This window comes from Euleptes europaea, chromosome 2 (genome assembly GCF_029931775.1).
Source record: "Euleptes europaea isolate rEulEur1 chromosome 2, rEulEur1.hap1, whole genome shotgun sequence".
Classification (NCBI taxonomy): Eukaryota; Metazoa; Chordata; class Lepidosauria; order Squamata; family Sphaerodactylidae; genus Euleptes; species Euleptes europaea.
Window position 1 is genome coordinate 85940487 of NC_079313.1, and position 21836 is coordinate 85962322.

At 39.1% G+C, this 21836-nt stretch overlaps 1 protein-coding gene across 2 annotated transcripts in view; it reads right to left on the minus strand.

Annotated features, from left to right (window-relative positions):
- Positions 1 to 7746: 7746 nt before the first annotated feature.
- Positions 7747 to 21836, minus strand: part of ILRUN (inflammation and lipid regulator with UBA-like and NBR1-like domains) — a 46417-nt gene continuing 32327 nt past the window's right edge. Inside the window, exons 4-5 of one of the 2 annotated variants that reach the window (XM_056845128.1) lie at positions 21470 to 21798; positions 7747 to 8776 (exon numbers count right to left, since the gene is read on the minus strand). In XM_056845128.1, coding sequence (XP_056701106.1) covers positions 8741 to 8776; positions 21470 to 21798 — 365 coding nt within the window. In that variant the 3' untranslated portion in view covers positions 7747 to 8740. Of the gene's footprint in view, positions 8777 to 21112; positions 21799 to 21836 lie in introns of those variants that run through there. The other variant, XM_056845127.1, reaches the window with a different exon arrangement.

Below are 21836 nucleotides of genomic sequence, written 5' to 3' on the forward strand. Positions count from 1 at the left end.
TTGGCAACTTCCCTCTGCTAGATGCCATTTGGATGAGCTGAACATCTAACAAAGACATAGGGCTGGATTCAGCACAAGGATGTGGTAAAGACTGAAGATTTCCTGGATTTCCCCTCCCTCCAGCAGTACTTTCTGTCCCTAGAAGTTTGTTTCCATAGTTGCGGGAACCATGAAGATTAATAGCCACGTGGGTTCGATAGCTGTCATGAGGAGGGCAAAATTACTCCTTCTTGCCTCTTCTGTGAGTGGAGCGCTGTTGATGAAGGAGGAAGAGATTTCTATCACCCCACTGCAGCTATCCAGTTCATGTGGCTATGGCTGCGAGTCTTGTGACCCCAAGAATAAATTATCCTGGGGTCGGAAATGGTAGCTGCGATAAGGTCAAATCCCACAACAGCCAAAGTTTGTCTTAAGAGAACTTAAGAGAACGACTTAAGAGAACATAGCGTTCCCAATGACTTGTTTTTAACACATCACGACTCCCCATAGTCTAGAAAAGGAGCCTATTTACACCACTGTAGTGTTGACATAGCACCAACTCACTCCCCCACAGGTATCCCCCTGTGGGAGAACCTTATCTGAATGCTTCTAGATGAATAATAGATTATAAAACTTACACCCAACTTGCATCTTTCCAATAGGGATGTACAGAAACAGGAACCTGGATTGGATAATTAGCTAGCTACTGGGAGAGAATGTGGTACACAGGGAATCTACAAAGTCTGGGCATGAAAAGGAAACTGGCTTTGGAACTGCACAGTAACTAAGATCTGTTGCAAGCCTGGATTTAGCACAACATTGCTTTTTTTCTTTTTAAAACAGTCTTACAGAAATTAGAAGACTCAAAAGGTTTGCTGTGATGGATGAGTACTCTGGGCTCTAGCTCAGATTGTCCTGGAACCGCAACAAAACCAATCTACAACATATTCCTTCCTGACTGTGGGTGGCATCAATCATTATGTTTGCTTGAAGCGGAAAACTGAATGAACCCTATTTTAATATGTAAATTCTCAGCTATTTGTAAAAAAGCCTTACACATTGTTCAACTCCATAGTTATTTGACTTGGCCTCTGCCAACTGTACCACACCTATGGCACATAACCACGTAAAAGTCATGGCACATTGCTTCATTTAAAACGAGTGCATCATAATGATAGAACAATTTATTTGCCTGCTCCAAAGATAGCATTATAATAAAGGTGTGATATGATTGCCTGGCCTCGATGAACTCCTGTCAGGTTGCAGCCCAAAAGACAAATAATCTTAAAAGTAAACAATGAGTAAATGAAAACAGGAGGAAGAGAAAGCAAAAAATCTTAAACAATCAAAATGCCACACATTTAAGATATAGCTGGGATAATCATGACCTCCCCCCAACAAAATAAATAGCCAAGGGTGCCTATAACAGGATGTATTTGAAGACAGGTATCATTCAAGATTGAACAATTTTATGTGCTTATTCCACCATACAAAACCCATCGTTTGTATTGTAGAATTTGAACACAAGTTGGAACAACCAAGATCTCTGCTTCATCCCAAGCTAGCCTGCTTGAAGAAAGTATGTTCCTCATCAGATAGTTTCAGGGACAGTCACATGTTGTATTTTTACAGTGTACATGTAAAAATCAAGGAAGACAAGAGGGGCTGGAAAAGACAATAATGCTAGAGAAAGTTGAAGGCAGCAGGAAAAGAGGAAGACTTAATATGAGATGGATTGCCTCAATCAAGGAAGCCACGGCCCTCAGTTTGCAAGACCTGAGCAAGATTGTTAATAAAAGGATGTCTTGCAGGTCATTAATTCAAAGGGTCTCTATAAGTTGGAAGAGACTTGATGGCACTTTACATACACAGGTGTCAGGAAGGCAAATAAAAGGCACAGATAAAATATATTTATAAGTTCTAACCTGGAGCTATTTAGTATTTGTTTTTAATTGAGCATTTGTATCCTTCCTTTTTATTTAAAAATACTCAAAGCATCTTACAATATTAAAACCCATACAAAATAGTTAACAGGTACAGCTGTTAAAAAATTCCATACATTTAGCTTTAAAAGGCCCTCTGGAATAAAGATGTTTTTAGCAGATGCTCAAAAGCCTCTAGAGAAAGAACTACCACCATTGCAGGGAGGAATGAATTCCAAAGAGCAGAGGGAGTTACTTTGTATATCTCCATCACCAGGGCATCCAGAGTCAATGAGGAATCCAACAGAATGCCCAACCTGTGCAGTTGCTCATTCAGGAGACGTACAAGAGCACCAAGTTCAACCTGAACACCTGTTCCAAGATCAGCTATACCTCAACCCACAGCACTTCTATTTTATCTGGATTTGTTTGTTTACAGTCCCTTACAGCTTCTAGACATGAGTTAAAGTCATCCACAGCTTCATTGAATAGAATTCCTTAAAGAGTTGAGTGCCATATGTAATAAGTATACTGATGACAACTCACCCCAAATTTCCAGATAATCTCTGAGGTATTTAAATATCCCAATAGAGGCTGTATATCCATTGCATGTGAGACAGTGTGGCAAAGTAGTGAGTCTCAGACTACCAGACCCAGGTTAAAATCCCCACTCTGCCATGAAGCTTGCTGTATGATCACGGTACATTCACTCACTCTCAGGACCTAACTACACGATATTACTACTTGCACATCTACCTTGCATCATGTCTCTCTAGGTCCTGTTGCATATGTGCTCGATTCCTAGGCACACAGGGCCCCAACTTGGATTGGGATCACAGAATGCAGCACAAAGTATCCAATGGTTGAGGCCTCCCTCCTGACCTGAATGGCCTCAGAGAACTGCTACTTGCTGTGTTGTGAAAATTTACAGGTACCAATGGGCTTCATATGTACTGATGGGCTAGACATAAGGGGTATTAACACAGGACCATTGTCTTAACCAGATCACTCCTTTCCAAGAGATCAGGTCTCTATTCTTCCGTGCTCTAAAGGCAAGATGCAAAAATTAGATTTCTGTCCCCACATAGACAATGGGATTCCATAACTGCATCAGGGACAGTACCACTAGCCTTATTAGCTGCTCTGTCAAGTCAGGTTGAGCTTTCGGAGTTTAGTTTCTGCTAGTGACCTCTCTCCTCTTCTTTCACACATTTCCTTCACTAGCAGAAGCCCAAAGCTGCTTAAATGAGAGGATAAATCACAGTGGGTAGCCGTGTTAGTCTGTTTGCAGTAGTCAAAAAGGGCAAGAGTCCAGTAGCACCTTAAAGACTAACAAAAATATTTTCTGGTAGGGTATGAGCTTTCGTGAGCCACAGCTCACTTCTTCAGATACAGCTAGAATGTCACATTCTAGCTGTATCTGAAGAAGTGAGCTGTGGCTCACGAAAGCTCATACCCTACCAGAAAATATTTTTGTTAGTCTTTAAAGTGCTACTGGACTCTTGCCCTTTTTGACTAAATGAGAGGATATATTATTGGACATCATACAATTCCAGCATAGATCATTTTAGTTTGACTTCTCCATAGTTTTGGCATGCAAAGGTAATGCTGTGTCAGGATGGAAAGATGGAAACAAAGCACTTTGTTCCCATCCTAAAAATACACGAGGGCATATGCTGTGGGCACTGTTTATGGGACAACCAACAAGGCCAACATTTTATCCTGCCCCTCCTCCAAGGAGCACAGGGCAGCATACATGGCTCTCTCTTCCCCCTTTTATCCTCACAACCAACCCATAAAGTAGGTTAGACTGTGAGAATGTAACCTGTTTAAGGTCACCCTATTGAGCTTCACGACAGACCAAGAATTGAATCTTGGCCTCCCCAATGCTATTCCAACACTGTAATCACTACAGTACATTGACTCACAACGTTTGCATGTGTTTTAGGCTTAAGGCTATGGCCAGTAAAGCCATATCACAGAAAGAAGGTATGTGTGTGTGTCAAAAGGCACCACTTTCTTCTGGGCATACAATAAATGGCTGGGGATTCATTCAACCAATGCTGATTTCTATACCTTGAGACAGGAGACATGTGCAATGGAATGTGTGTGGGCTTCCAGGCAATGCGTACTGAGCTATCATTCTGTCAAGCCTATAATATTTTGAGGTATCCTTTCCACATGTCAAAGATCTACAGTCCAATCTGCACAAGTGTAGTTATTTCAGCAAGTGGTCAGTGCCACGTAGTCCTAGTCCCCTTGCCATTTAAATTATTCAGAACCCTTTAGTCTCGAATGAATATGTATATGAGTTCTAAGGCTGTTCTAATAGGTTGCTGCATATGGAACCATTCCTACCCCACCCCTGCCTCACTTGACCTGTGTCAGACATGAGCTGAGAAAAACTTTGGCAAAGCGGATTGCTGCTGCTGGCCTAATAATGGTGTCATAGCAAATACACACTCAACTTCATGCCAGTGCGCCAGACCTCCTCAGATGGTTGTTATACTGCTCAACTCTACCCTCACAAATATGATATTAGAGTAATACTTTACTGTCTGAAACAATACTCTTTGGCTCTTGTTAAAAGACCTATGTTCTTCTGAAATCACAAGTCAGCATCCCAACTACACTACACTTGGTCGTGGCTTGCGTGGAACCTCCAACGTATGGGAAAGGGAAGAGGGTACCATTGGTTCTAAAAGAACAATGCAGGATCAATCTTTTCTCATTCAATAAAAACAAAACCACTACAGGATTGTTTTGTGTTAATTTAATCATACAAATATTCATTTATACATTAAGGAAAAAGTGTCCTCCCCCCACACAATGTGCTATTACAGGATTCTTCCCAGACTCAATGAAGCAACACACCATCCTGCTCTACACATGCACTCCCCCCAGAGAGAATAAAGACAGGCTGCAGAATCAAACACTCACTCACACAAGAGGGGAAAAAAAGAGGGAAAACACAATGGAAACCCAGATGTAGGACAGCGTGCATTTTTCAACCCCAGAGAACTCTGGCCACACTTGTATCTGCAGAGATTCAGGATGCACTCATCCACAGCTGGGGATGGGTGTAAGTACACATTCTGAAATCCCTGAAGCCTCCGGATATACCCGTCACCTTCCCCTGCCCCAAATTAGGGCAACAAATGGCCCAGCCTGCTAATGCAAGCTTGACATCCATCCCTAGACAGGGAGAGAGTTTAATTCCAGCCAGAGGGGCTCAAAGCCAACCTAGTTCCCCAATGCAGTCTGGCTGGAGTCACATCTCAGATGCAGAGGTTATCAGCATTTTTTTAGCCCAACATCTTGGGCTAGAGTTAAGTTCCCATTTTAAACACACACACACTCTGCTAACAAAGTACTACTAACAAGAAATTCAAAACTTCCCTTTATTAAAATTAAAACAAATGCTTCCTCTCAGGAATCCATCATTATTTCTTCCAGAGATAAGTCACTAAGGAAGAAAACCAGAGCTGACTGCACTTGCTCATGTTTGGCAGGCTGAAACCTTGGGGAGGTAGGTCCAACCCCTAAGCTTCTAAAATCATGAACAGGAACGTGACTTGGGAAATAGGTCATGAGTCAAGCAATGCTTAGCTTCCTCTATGACAAGGCAGTGGGCTATGTGTCAAGGGGACTGAAGGCCATGTCATTCATATTGCTGCTAAGGTTGAAATTTCATGTTGGAGGGAAAGAGGGGATATACGCACATGTACAGCATGATGCTTAAAGACAGGAATGTTTGTTTTGCTGCAATTACAAGTTTGGAAAGCACTCAGAGCTTTCAACCACATGCAATGGCAGCAAATTAAACATACCAAATTTGAAACTTAACAGAGTAAAGTTTTATCCTTTATGAAATTAGATCTGTACAGGAAATGTATCATGAGCAAAGTTTAAACCCAGAACTTCCAAATCATCAAATGAATGGCAACTGGAATCCAAGAGGCTCAGTATGTAATAGTGCTTATATCACAGGAAGAACATTTTCTTGGGGAAAAGAAACCATAGTCAGAGGATTGAGCACTTTAAACACCCCCCCACTGTCATCACTGAAAGGGTTACCTCCTTAGCCAACAAACAAAAAGGATGCCTTAGCAACTATTTATATAGAGATCATCCTAAAACATAATAGCTATGTTTATGCTCTGGAAGATCTGAAGAACTAGCGCCTTAAAAAGTTAACGGCTTACGACAACCCCACCTAGGCATTGGCTCTGGCTTTTGTCTCCTTTACTGGAGTGACTTCTCTATTCACACGAGTCACTGGCATGTGGAAACACTATTCTAGATGATTGGCAGAGAACGGGCATTCCTGCATGCCACAAGACAACAGTAGTTGGCAGTATATATCAGCTTTCCCTAAGCAAAGCGGAGAAAGAGAATACACGTGTCCAAAACAGCTGGCAGTTTAGATGGGGTAAAAGTGTGAATAACTGGTCCAAAGAGAAAAATGAAGCCATTCTGACTTGGTCTGGTAGTTGCCAAATGTAATCACTGTAAGTCTCGCAATGTTGCCACAAAAGCAACCACACTCACGCACACACATGACAGCAAAACCCACACAGTCTACTCAATTGCTTCACTTGCCTATCAAGGAAGTTGCTTGCCCAGAGCAAGGGGCGAGGGGAATTATTCAGTAATCATGACTGCTATACACCATCATTTCCTAAACCCTTATTTGCATTTGGAGACAAATACAATACATTGCCCAAAGTAATTAAGAAATATATTTGGAGAGCCATGCTGGGAAGAAATGGCAAGAAGCAAAAGGTTCCCCAACTCCTTCCATAATCTCTCATCTCAAGAGTTATAATTCCTGAGGGGTAGCCATATTAACCCTGTTTCAGCATAACCAAACATGAGTCAAGGGGAACCATGAAAACAAACAAAATCTATTCCAGCATACATTTTTGCGAGTCAGAGCTCACTTCAGATGCACCTAATAAAGTGAGTTCTGATTTCCAAAACTTTATGCTGGAATAAATTATTAATCATTAAGGTGCCACTGGACTTCTCTTTAATTTCATCTCAAGAGTAACTCCTTGAAATAGCCTCTCCAAGTGTTCATGGCCTCATGAATGGAAAGATTATTCAGATTAGATAGGTGGCAGAAGTAAATTATACATGTTATCCAAAAGAGCACCAAATAAGATGCTGAGTTGACCCCAGAAGACTGACTACCTAAATGCCTCCCCTCATCACCACCACGATCCTAGCATCATCTACTTAATCTCTGCAGGCGCCATCCATATGTTCTGGTGGAAGACAAGACTGTGAAAAGTGTTATAGGTTGTTTACAAGGCCCTTTATGCAAATCAATGAAACAATATAGTTTGGTTATGTTACTTTGGGCCAAACTAAAAGTTCTGCACAACCTCCATCAGTACATATATACTTCCCTCAATTATCTCAGAGTAAGAAGTTTGGTCTTTAGAGTGAGATGAAAGGAAGGGGGCGTTGCATATTATTCTATCTTTGGCAGATGGCTGCTATGGCCTAGTTCAAGTTTCTGATATAGACAGAATCCCCCTCATCCTCTCCTCTTCTTTGCAAAGCCTTGAACTGATGCAACACCCAAGACCATAATCTGGAACTTTCTCCTATGGAACTGGACAACCTGGTCTCAATTATATATGGCTATCATTCTTCACAAGCTGCACACAGCTCAACCCCTTTGATGCGCACACGCACACACAACACACACACACATCTGTCTAGAACACCAAAGGTTCAGAGAATAAGAAAGCACATGAACAGAAAGAATTCCATTAGGAGACAGCTGATGATTCTTCCTCTCATATGCCCAAAGCAATTTAAACTCTGCCAGCTAAGCTAGTATTTGTATTGCCAAATAATCAAACTGAAGTTACCCCAATATAAAAAGGGAAATGTAAAGTTTACATCTAGAAGTAACATGAAATTTAAAAATTGGTGCTCTACCATAAAATTGTTTCTTGGCACAAGACTGACATATACATGCATAATTGTCTCAAAAACTGTTACTGTACATTAATGAATATGGGAATAATTCGATATGCTAACCATTCACAAAAAGTTTTGGAAATCTGAGCGTAGTTGAAAGCCCCAAAAAACCCTCCTGCACCATTTCAGTCCTCTTGCCTTCTTTACCTCCTTGCCCCACCCAAGGAGAGTGAAACTGGGTCTGATCAACTTTAACAGAAAAGAACTAGCAGACGACTAATGCACACCATGCCCAGAAGAATGATACCAACAGCAGATAAAGGCTAAAAATAGATGCAGTTAAAATTCAAAACCGGATATTGATGCAGCTACAAATTAAAAACACCTGATGTATAAAAACAGCAGCTGTACTAACCAAGAAAATACTAAGCAAGCTTCCATTTCATAGCAAGCACATCTCCATAAAAATGCACGCTGTCCTTTTTTGAAAGGTTGTGAACAAGAAACAAAAAAAATTAACATTTGCTCAGACTACAACCACTCTGTAGGCAAAATAATTTTTTTCTTTTAAAAAGAGATGGCTTTTAATTTTTTAAAAATTTCTTTTTAAGCTACCTAATTAACTGTGACAATGACTTCTAAACAAAACGTTGGTGTATTTCTCTCTCCCATAGCACTGAAAAGCACTCCTGAAATTCAGCATTCACACATGCATACTTTACTTTAGTTTTTTTTTTCTGGAAACAACTAGTCTTAAAGTTATAGTTTGTTTTCTTCTTATCCAAGGATATGGAGCCAAGAAGGGGCGTTCATGCTGTTATCTTCTATAAGTCACAAGAACTCCCCCTCCCTCCCAAGTCTGGTCTTTGTTAAATTCTCTTCTCAACGATACCCGTTTTTGTTTAAGACTGTCCAAAGGGGTAAGGACCGTGAAAACCCTGGAAAAGAATTAGAGACAAAAGTTAATTTCAGAAGGGGGAATGAGCTAAGTCATGCCTACTGCATCACATCAACCCCTCTTCCCCCCAGGTACAAAATATTCTATATTCAGCCTTTATTCCAAAGCTGCAGCCTATATTCCAAAGCTGGCTGCTCTTATTACACAGGTGCATATGTTTCAAGCCAGCCCACAGTCCTCCCATTTCAGTGCTACAAAGCAAAAAAACAAAAAACAAATATATCAACAGTGCCACTCCCAATCAACACCAATATTCAGTCATTTGTACTAGTCCACAGAGACACCCACTACACTGGAAGAACAAGCCTTTGAGCCATAGTTCCAGATTGGGATACGGAGTGTATCTAGCAGGTCTGAGAGACAGTAGTCATGGAATGTTATAATGATGCTGGTGTTTAGATTTCTTATACATCTTTGGAAATCCCAGCCAATTAGAGACAGCCCATGTACTTAAGCCCAGAACAGTCCCAGTCCCAACAGTTTACACACACACAAAGCTGCTCACTAGGCTTGAAGGTTGGTTCTGTGCCTCCAACCAGCGATGCTACCTTGAGCTGCAGACCTCATGTATGTTTTGTGGCAAGCAGGAATTGGAGCTATTAGCACAGCTGACCCTGTTTAAATTCCAAAAGACACACAATAAACTTCTGTAAGCCTTATTTGCAATTGGTCAGCTTCCCCTTGACTGACGCCAAGGCAAGCTGTGTGGATATAAGCCACACTTCTGCAAGGTTCCTATATGGCTATCCACTAGGCTAGAACCAGCACAAATGAATACCTAAAAAGTTGATCTGCCTCTTGAAATGCCCCTATTTCCTATCTCAGATGATTTTATCAGGCATTCTGTTGAAGCATAATTTCTAAAGCTGTTCTTTATTCAGAAGGAACAAACCACCTTTAAAAACTACAGTTTATTATCAGGCGCTTTCACACATGCTAAATAATGCACTTTCATTCAACTTTCAATGCACTTTAACAATTGTTTGCAAGTGGATTTTACTGTTTCACACAGTAAAATCCATCTAGAAAGTGAATTGAAAGTGGATTGAAACTACACTATTCAACATGTGTGAAAATGCCCATCATGTCTGTTTTCTATATTAACCCACCTAGCATGCTCTGTTATAGGGGAGGAAAGATATTTCTAATTTGCAAGTGCTATCATTGCATTTTTAGGCTATAGACCTGAACAAAATATTTCAGATGCCACATAAAGTTTTTTTTAGGAACCCAACTGACCAACCATTTCCACGTTTTCCTGCCAATCCTATCCAGCAATAGAAATTTCTGAATTTTTTTTTGACAAAAATAAATAAGATTGTCTTCAAAGTAATAATATGAAGATAGTGATGCAAAAACCTTTCTTAAAAATTAAGCCAGAGGGCAGGGGGAGGCAAGACTAGTGGAGCCTCCCATTTGTTAATAAATACAGTAAACAGAGCTTGTTTATTTTCTTTAAAAACACATTTTAAAACAGTCTGAAGTAGGGTTGCCAACCTCCAGGTGGGGGCTGGAGATGACCAGGAATTACAACTGTTCTCCAGATGACAGAGATCAGTTCCCTTGGGAGAAAACTGCTGCTTTGGAGAGTGGACTCTATGGCATCCTACCATGCTGAGGTCATTTCCTTCTCCAACCCTCGCCCTCCCAACCCGGAGCTGACAACCGTAGGCTGAAGCCAAGTAATAAAGTGAACTGAATGCACCCCCTGAATGAGAGAGCTGGTGAGAATTTTCTTACGTGGAACTAAAAGGAAAACTGCACATTTGTTATCACTATATAAGAACTACATTATGAACTCAACATTAATGGCAGGACCTGCAGTGTAATTTGGGCACTCTGCTGAGCTTGGCGATTTGCATTTTAAAACTATCTTTTCCCCCAACATATTTGCACATAGTTCAATGTCCAGTTGCTGGATTTCAGTGATTTAACTTTACAGACTTCATTTATTAAAAGGATTTTGATCAAGTCAGTTTAAGGTTAACTGCAACAAACAGGGCAGTTTATGCCAGACAGTCCAATTAGAGCAGAACTTTCTTGAAGGCCTTCCAAACATTAGAAATAGAAACATCCACTAGAAAAAAAAATACACAGAAATATGAATCTCTATAAACTTCAGTATGAATTGTTAAAATAATGCAAACACACCCTTAGCAGCTTCTGCAAACATAGAAGGGGGAATTATTCTTTATTTAAAAGATTAATAAGTCCACTTTTTCTCAGGCAACCCAAGATGTGTAACAAAACAAAACCATTTAAAATCAGAGTTCAAAGATATACTGTTTAAAAAGTCAGCAAACCTAATAAATAAGACCCCTCAAATTCCCTACAACTTGTAACGTTCAAGGGACCCCTAAAGTACTCTCATAATGTTAAGACTTAACAGTTCAAACTCCCTTGGTATTGAGGTGTTGGCAAATAGGGGATGGATCCCCAGTACCACCAGTCGAGTGAAAGTGACAGAACAAGTTTTTCATATGTCCCTTTTCCATTGCAGCCCACCAAAGACCCTGAAATTATGTTCCTAAAAGTCAGGGAACAGAAGGGGGGAATCTGCAGTGTGGGGAGAGGATTGACAAAAGTCACCTTTCCTTCTTTCACCAATGGAACTCCTGTTATACCTGCAAAAGACCACCTTTGGATTGTACCCAATAATTTAATACCCTTGGATATTTGCATTTATCTTATACAGAACACAGTGTTCCCAAGTCTCAAGAAGGTCTGTGTGTTAAATGTATGGGAACAGTATCTGAAGTACCTGTAAAAGTAGATCCTCAGCTCTCTACTGCAGTATACTTATCTGGGCAGTGCAAGAGCATTTCATTCATGAATTAATGGAATTAAAATAAAAATTAAAGATACTACTGTTTTCCTAGTAATTTCCTTCAACTTTTTGCCTGTAGCTGGAGCACTGATCCTGCACTCCACGCAATGCACCAAACTTCCCCAGGTAAAGATAACTATTACAAATATCATTCATAAACAACTAATCTATAGTAACAACATAAAAATATGCTTTATTTAACCAGGAGAAATAAGAAATGAGTACTAGAACTGTATAAACAGATTCTTTAAAATTTTGATTTCATAATTCAGCATTTCCCCCTGTAATTATGTACATACGATGGGCTGTGTCAAAACATGTCACTGCATGATAGAAGGCATTTCTACTCACGCAGGTTGTGGTGGTGAATAGTATCCTTGGATTTGCCATTTGAACTGCAGGCCAGCCCTACCCCTGCTATTCCCAAAGATACCCCTACTCTCAGAAGCAATTTTCCAGGTGGTGCTACAGAAGATGGGAATGGGGGGAAGAGGCTGGAAGATCCATTCTGTGAGTGGAGCACTCATACATAGTTCTTCGGATGCAACTCTAATATTGGATTGGGTCACACGGGTTTCAAATCCCTATTTGATTTTTAAAAAATATACTAAATTCCTGCTCAGAATCTTGGCGTGGTCTGCTACCCTACCTTGAAAATTATCTTCCCTCCTATATGGATAACACCTAAAAATGTGGAAAAGCAAAGAGGAGAGTAGAACAAGAGGTGCAAATACACCCTCCAATCATTTCTAATATTTGCAAAATTGAAAGCACTTCTCTGAAATTAGGAGCCGGGGGCAAATAGCCAGACAGTCCAACAGCAAAATAAAAAGGGTAACTTAACTGATTTCATAGATATTCTCAAGTCCTGCCTACTAATTCTCAGATTTACTAGACAATGTTAATTACATTAAGAAGCTAGGTGACAACATGAGCTATAAAATGCTTTTTAGTTGCAAAATTTGACTGGTGATTCTTAATAAAGTTATCTTTTGAGTTAAAACTAAAATACATACTTTTTGTTTCACGGAGTTGTTTATAAAGTACCTGAATTTAACACACTGGCTTTTGTACATGATGGAGTTTAAATAAATAAAGGTATACTTTTTTTAAAAAATTAGCTTTTGATGCATGGCTGCAAGAGAAAAAAAAATTCTCAGAGTACACTGATGGCAGTATCAGATAATGTTATCATATCACTCTCTCTTCATCATCACTTCCTGGCCCGTTCCTGGTCAGTGCTTCTTCAAACCTTTGACTTTTTTGAATCACTTATGTAAACTAAGTGAACAGAGCATTTTGTACTACATTTTGTTCAAAGTATACTATACAAATATGATGTAGCAGCTCAAAGCCCTTTCCCACAATCCATGTGTCCTCCTTTTCTAACTTACCTACAAGTTCAGAAAAGGTACTGACGACCTCATATGCACCACTTCAGAATGCCTGCAAAATCACGTTTGAATGTTCTCCTATCCCAAAACTATTTTCCATCCAGAAAACTATCATGGCAAGAAAGCCATGTTAAACCCCCTTTACCCTGACATAGCATCTTTTCATAAGCACAGTGTATTTGACCTACTAGAGCACTCAATCATGCAACCCCAACTGCACTCTGAAGTGGTATAGTCTAGAAAGGTAGTATCATCTAGACCCGGGAAGTCAAATTCTATTGTTATGAGGGCCGGATATGACATGTCACTTGGTTGAGCCAGGCCATGCCTCACCAGCCTACATTGAGACTAGGGGAGGATGGCTGCCTTGCGGGCCAGATAAGAGCTCTCAAAGGGGCTGATCTGGCCTGCGGGCCTTACGTTTGACACCCCTGATCTAGTCTTTCTTTAGATCAGCTCTAAAGCAATTGTATCTATTTAACAGAAAGAACAGTTTGTTTCTCTATTTTTGCCCTTAATTAGTTCAATTTGCCAGAATCATGTGGGTTCTTTGGATTAATGTGACAAATCAACATAAAGCAAGATACTATTAACATGACCCGTAAATACCTGTAATTGCTCAACACAGATTTTTAGCAAGGGACATGGGAAAAAGTGGAAGGCATATTTTATTTATTTACAAAATTTATATTCCACCTTTCTGCCCTCACAAGGGCCACCAAGGTGGCTAACAATTTAAAACATACATGATAAAATCACATTTTTAAACAATCAAAATCACCCCTCACCACACATAATTAAAACAAATTAATATTTGTTACGATATTCATTGCCTGGCTATCTCTACACCAGAATTCTTTTTGGATTAGGTTCAGATCCTGCACATTGCTCCATGTGTACACTCTTATTTATGCCTATGTGCATGTGTACAGATTTTTGCAATAGAACTTTCAACAAAAAAAGGTTCAAGTTTGCAATTAGGGTGATTTTAAAGACTTTTTCTTAAATATTTTCCCAATAGTTCTATTTTTACATGGTTGAAGTTAAGGTAAGCATGCCAGATAGAACAAAAGTATTTGTATGGAGACAAAGGAAACCCTTCTGGCTTCTACATTTTTGAAAAATATATTAGCACAATGATGAAGACTAGAGGCACACTGGAAAAAATGCAAAGTCGAGAGCTGCTAGATTCCTCGGAACAGTCACTGATATGCTGTTTCAGTCTGATCTTCCACCTATAAAGATCCAGTGCCTGACCACTACAACGATTAGGCCCCAATCTTGGTAATGCATACGAAGAAACAACTTTTCACATACATTATCCTCACCATACATGCAAGAGACTACTTGTAGGGGGTGATGCCCTTCTTTCAGTAGCTCCAGTTTTGTGTACAAGTACCCAAGCAAAACTACTAAAAGTTGCACGTCCATTGATGCATTGTAGAACCCATTCTTTTCCTGAAAATCAGGGCAATCTCATCCTTATTCCCTGCTGCCAATAACTGACATGGCAGGGGGAACTGGGGATATGTGAGTGCTCTGCAGTTATGGACATATGGCTGAGGGGTTCAGATTTTCCCAGTAGCAAGTTTTCTAGCTTCTTATCACTTAAGACACAGTATAAATGATGAGAAGCTAAAAAAAAAAAAAAAATTCAACAAGTTGTCCCCAGTATGGATTTCTTCAGGATTACAATTTTAGTTTAACTTTTAGTTTTTGTGCAAATCATACCGAAAGTACAACATATATAATTAGGAAGTATAATCCCTACTATTCATAATTGTCCACATGCTGAATCTGTTTTTCTACATATAATTAGGCTACACTTTCTGTAAAAAACCTACATTTACAATTCTTGAGGAAGAAAATTTGACAACTTCAAAAATGAAAATGGAAGTTAAGCTGTTCTGCTCCTTTAGAAAAATGGTGAGTGGACAGCATTTTTTATCACATGAAGGCGCTCTGAGATCTAATCTGTACTGGGTTTATGTACAAATTTAACTTTCATCTTATACTTATCAGTCCGGTTTGATATCACAATCTGAGAAAATGCTAAGCCTAACAGACTAATCAAGTTCAAAGGAGTCCAGGGTAATTTTTTCAGTTCTCTTGCCTACGTTCTAAAATTATGGATTAGAACCAAACACACTTCGGCACATTTGGAACACATGTTCATTAATGGGTGTTTCTGTTGCTATTTTAGCTCTCCAACAATGGCAATACTGCAGAATTTCATGTTATGTCTTTCTGCATTGAGCAGACTTCATAATGCCCCAAAGACGTGTATTCCACATACCTGGCCCAAGAGGAAAATGCCTTGATGCATTTTCAGACTTTTCAAGAATGTAGCAGAAAGGAAGAAAAAGAGCCTAGAATTCCCATAGCACATTCAACCTAATTCTAATCTATTATTCTCTGCTGCAAATAACCCTTACCAGTTTATTTATGAAGCCACCTTATACGTTACTAGAACACTGGTCTATCTAGCTCAGTAGCGCCTTGAGTTGGATCCAAACAACTCATGTTCTCTACCACTTAGTTATTGGCTCTCCCAACAATTACAAATGTGTCCTAGAGATGGAGCGGTAAACTGCAGCACTCTTTAAAAGGCCATCTAAGTAAATCTTGATCTTTTGGTAGAATATAATCTTAATTATTTAAAGGAGCAGAAAAAGAGCTAATATACTGGCAAACATTGGCAGTCTCTCGGTTGGGAAGAATCTCTATGAATGTGTTATCTAAAATATTATTTTTGTTCATGAACAAAAAATAAATATTACTTTTGTTCTTTGAGTAAAACCAGCTGTCCTTGCATCTTGGGAAAAAATCAATTAAGAAATATTTTTGGGGTAACAAACACACCAGATAGCATAGAAAACACTGGTATGCCCTGTTAATATAAGTAGCGGGGTGTGTGTGTGTGTGACTATTAAAAATATTGTGTGTGTGTGTAAAGTGCCGTCAAGTCGTAGCCGACTTATGGCAACCCCTTTTGGAGTTTTCATGGCAAAAGACTAACAGAGGTGGTTTGCCAGTGCCTTCCTGTGCACAGCAACCCTGGTAGTCCTTGGTGGTCTCCCATCCAATTACTAACCAGGGCTGACCCTGCGTAGCTTCTGAGATCTGACGAGATCGGGCCAGCTTGGGCCATCAAGGTCAAGTTGTTATTACAGAGTTGTAAAATGGCAGATTTGAAGGAGTGGTTTGCAGAAAACAAAAATATATTGATCATGGAAACTTCGTTGGTAAAAGTTCTGAGGCTGATCTGCACTAGTTTTGATAAAGAAGGCTAGAACTATAAGCTCCACCCTATCGGAGCGATATAAAGTTAAATCATTTTTAGGTCCTGGTCTTTCACCTTTAACTTCTGATTTGTTAATAGCCAACTGTGTGATATTTTTCATTAAATGTTTTTATGTCTATTAAAATGGTAAGTTAGATATGTGAGAAAAGTTATTTACCAATGTCAAATTATGAGGAAATTATATGTAAATTAAAGGGCATAACATTCCCCCTAATTTTTTCAAATAAGACATGTAGTTACAGGTTTATTGAAAAAACGTAACAGTTTGTGACCCAAAACCACTTTTGAATCTATAATCACTGATAATTATATCTCTAGCTCTAGCCAATTTACTAACTGACTAAATTTAGATATTACCACTTCAAGCTACACAAGAAAAAAGAGAAAAATTAACAAATTGGTTTGAATTTACAGGAACGGAAATAAGATCTGAGAAAATATCAACTCACAACTAATCTTGATGAGTTTGAAAGAACATTTTTGTAAAATACTTTTATAATAGTATCTTAAACTTCACAAATGAGCAATTATATACAGAAATGTATCAGATATATGTTGGAGATATGGCTGAGGGCATATAGATTTGATACATGTGTTTCGGACATGTCCAAGACTTCGCCTATTTTAGTAAAATATGATTCAAGTTTATTAACAATACATTATGCAGTAATAAACTACCACCTCCTAAGAACATTCTGTTAGGATATTTAAAAGGATTGATAGCTTCTTCAAACATAGGCAGCCCAATCCTAATCGGGGGGGGGGGGAGAGGATAGGAGCCGGCATGATCCCAGCACTGGCATTAGTGCCACTTGCATGGGCTAAACTGGCACTAATGCCAGTGCAGGGCCACATGTTGGATTTGGGGAGCCACGCGGCAGTGCGAGCTGTGGGTGCAGCCTTGCCAGCAGCATTTTGCCAGTGCAAGGGCTTGTGCCAGTGTCAAAGGGGGCGTTCACCTAAACCCTTTCAGCCCGGGAACACTTTTTGCAGGAGCCAAATTACGCCTGCATAAAGGCAGGCATAGCCCCATGGAACTCAATAGAGAGTTTCACAGGGTTTTCTCTAAATTCAAACTTTCAGCTTGCTGTGCCCAGCAGAAAGCCACTCTGGAGGGGGTGTGGCTGTGCTGTCCCCAGCCGCAGAAGCATCCCCCCTTTAGGATTGCGCAGTTAATTTCAACTCTGCTTACAGTTGCTAAGAAGGTTACTGTAGCACACTGGGGAAAAACAGAACCCTCCTCTATAAAATATTGGTTTAATTGTCTTTGGAACATAGTCCTATTAACTAAATTAATATACTATTAAAGGATCCAAATAAATAATTTATAATTCAATGTATAATGTATAGATAAGTTTTGGGAACACTGAGCAATTTTTATTATGGAATGAAAAAGAGAGAAAACACTTCTTTTGCTTTTTATGAATTGTTACAGACATCTTCCCTTATTTTTTCTTGTTTGTATTAAGCTATTATGCAATTAATTGTATGTAATGATAAAACTGCCATGTTTGCTGAGAAACTGAAGATTTGATAGAAGTGAATTGGAAAAACAGAACAGCATGCTTATATTGATTTTAAATTGTTCGATTTCCAGCACAGTTGAAGTGCTTGCTTATACTTTTTAACATCTAGAGTCCGTGATTCAGCTGGTGATGTAGAAGTTGTTTACTATATACATTTGTGTAATCCTTTTAAAAAAATGGTCAGATGCCATATGATCTTGTGGCAATTACCGTAGTTTCATATGTGAAGCAGTAAATCCTGTTGTCTGTCCTGCATCTGCTGCAAATTGATTTCATTGAATGTACACCTTCCAATTTTACTACTGTGAGTGTCTGAGAGTTCTCTGTTCCAAATCTAAGCCACAAATGCTTTAAGCCTTCTGCATATAGAATATGCTCCAATCTTCTAACCGATCTTTCTGTATACTTTCTGGCTCTCTGCTTAGATGTAAAATTTCCAAAAGGCCACGGGGGCAGAAGGAAGGGTCTATTTTTTTTTCTGGACATTTGGGGGGAAAGATGGAGCACATGTAATGCTTTCTTACTGAATTTAAATTTGCATTATGATTTAAGAACATGAAATATAACACTTAAATAGTATTTAGCATATAAATAGTATTTTGATGTATTTCTGGAATTTAAAAACATAAATGTTTTATTCAAAGCGCAAGTACAAATATACTCAATGGAATACAGCTGGAAGCTGCTGCACCCTCAGGTACCCGCGTATGCCTTAGGCTTTCTTAGTTGGGAAGACAGGGGAGGAGGGAGAGAGAGACATGAAGAGAATAAAGTTGAAAAACACTGGAGTAAACAGATCAAAGTTTTATTATCTGGGCTCAGAAACACTAGACCTTAGTATTATCACGCAGAAACAGAAAAACTTGTCTTTTTCGGGGGAAAGCTCAGAAATAAACATTCTTATAATATAATTAAAGAATGGCAATAAATTTGGATGTCATGTCCACTTTAGTAGTACGCCATTATACACAACTGCTGCAATCCTACACACACTTCATTGGAAATGATCCCAAGTGAACTCAGTGAGACTGGGTTCTGAGTAGGCTGAAACTGTAAGTCAAGAGTATTCTCAATGTGTACTTTATATATATATATATATATATTCCATTTTATCAGAATAAATACTTCATTTAAAATACTAGTAAAATACTAGTATAACTGAAAGTTTATTTCACTAATCAGTGCCTACAAGATCCACAGCTTCAGATTTTAAATGTGCACTTTGAGCTTCACACTTCAAAAAACAAAGGTTGATATATACTAAAAGATTTTCTTTCCCATAGCATCCTGTTCTTTGGCTGTGTACGTATACTTTCAAATATTCATTTTCCCATGTCAATATCTCCATTGCAGATAGTCTTTTTAATAAGGGGAAAACAGAATTTTAAATGGGATATACATAATGTTTTTGTATAATGGCATTCTGCAAATTACTACTGTCAATCCCTTTCCAAATAATTCCAAATATTTCTACTATGGGGTTAGAACTTGCAGTCTGCCAGGAGAAGGCAGTGGTGGATGGGGATCTTTTCCTTGTTACCTTCCCTGAGCAGTCCTTTCTGACACCATGTGCATCATTTTGGTCTTACACTCAAGCTCATCCACTATTGTGTTGATCTTTTTGGAGCTCTTCACAGCTTGCTGTGATTCCACTATTCTGAATGTAATGTTGTTTGCAAGTTTGGTTATCTCACTGCTCATCCCCGAATCCAGATTAGATAGCACTAGTCTCAATATGACCCTTAGAGGACACTATTATTTGCTTTCTTACATTGTGCAAATCATTGGTTTAGTTTTATCACATATGAATTCTATAAGAATCTTTGGGTGGATGCCATCTAGATACTGCGGCTTGTTACTCTTTAAGAACTAATTACATAGTGACAGAGTATGGCAATTTGTCTAGAATATCATACTTTGTCACTATGGGAGTTCATTCTTATAGATTCCCTAAAACAATGGTTCATGTACGGAAATCTCTCTAGAAAAGACTGAGGCAAACAATTCTACAAGCTGTGCTACAATTATCTTAACTTCCTTCTTTCCGTATTCTTAGTACATCTTGGTTATCTAATATTCCCGTCTCTCAGGATCATATCCTGATAATGGAGAGAATTTAGAGAGCCTTTGCACAAACAGAAAGCAGTTCTCTAACAAGGGGAGGTCCCCAATTTCCACTCAATCCTCCTCTCAGCGGCAACCCCTCCCAATGCCTCATTAAAAAAAGAAACAGGGGACACAAACAGAGAGCTGGAACAGGATGCTCCATTCATGATAGTTATGTTCCAACACAATGTTAGTTAAAACATTTTATTATCTTTGGTAATTTGTTGTCAAATTCCATTTTTGGCTTCCATCAAAAATGTATGATAGGCTTTGTACTCCTTTTTATTGTCGTTAGTTGCGTAAAGCTACTTTAAGGAAACCATTTTTTATTACCTTCTTTACGGGTATGTCACTGGTAGTGGTATGTAGCCCTGCTAGCATCCCAATGGACCAGCTAGTGTATTTTCTAATCTGTACTACAGATTCTCTACAGCAGTGGTTTTCAATTACCTCCAACCCTTCTAAAGAGATCTTCCTATATCTTTCAGCTTCCTTTTAACGGAAAGCTTTTCTTTAGGATGGGGTGGGAAATACTGCAGAACTTACTTTAACATACTGGGAAGCATTTAATATTTTTTGAGAAATTCCTCCTTCTGAAATGATCACAGTGCTAGATTTTCTGGTCAATGTGTCCTGAATTTGACAGGGTTATGATTGATAGGGCTTGTGTGTTTAACAGAACATAAATGTTTTATCAAAATCTTAACAACTCTTAAGGATCTGGTATCTTTTCCTATTAGTTCCATGACTAATTGTTCAAGGCATAGCTCATTCATTATACCTAAAACGCTTCCTATCATGACTTGTGTTTACAGCTACCCAGTCAATTGGAGGGCAGCTGAAATCATGCTTTTTACACTATTTTCATTACCTTTCTTCTAAGTTCAGTTGAGTGACATTTAACCCTCCCTGTTCCAAACTCAGACCAACCAGCAATTACATATAGCTCTGAATAATATAAAATCAACCATGTTGAACTAGTCTAAATTTAGTCTGCCATAACCCCCGTTTCCTGTAACTGCATTGTGATGGGTATTCGCTGATCCAATACATTTTAACATATCTTCCTGCATAAAACGTTTCCCTGAAATCCAGACACAGCAATTTAAAGCTTAATAATTAATTAAAGCTAAAAACAACAAAACAAAAAGATAAAACTAAAAAAGGTGAACACACACTGGATATATCTTCCAGATTTTGCTGGTCTAAATCTATTGCGAAATTTACCACCTAATATACTTACAATTTTAAACACTGATTGAAAAGCAGCTTTGTAAATTGTTGCCTTCTCAAACAGCAAGCACCAACCAAAGAAGGCTAGTTTAATAAAGCATTTAAAGCATCTGAACGTGGCCATGCTTTCACTCGCTTTGAATTCAATGCAAGGACTGAGCAAATTAAACACTCAAATGCAGACTCTTCATGAGTAGATCAGACAGAGGCACAAGGGAGACTCTCACAGTACAGGCCATGGACTCATGACTTCCCCATTTTCTTGTTCCCCCAGGGCACCTACCTTACTGTATGTCACTACTGATAAGTTGTTCGAGTGACTGCTGGGGGAGAGATTTACAGAGTTTTGTGACAGTTCAGTCTGATCTTGTTCAATTTGGTCAGGAGCAGGCCCCCATGTGTTTTTGCTGATTGTGTCTAGCTCGGAACCCCCAGGGTCTTTTAAGTTGTTTTCATCTGGTTGCCTGTTCTTCTGCGGAGAGGCGAACGGGTTAAAGTTTCCTTCTACCTTGCGATGTGGTTGCGTGTTGAACTCTGTTTCAAACGATGACAGCTGCTGCGTTACTCCTAATAGTCCTCCAACTTCCACACTGAGAATCACCCAAATGATGTCTGCGAAAGGGAAAGCTAAGTCAGTGAAAGGCTCAATT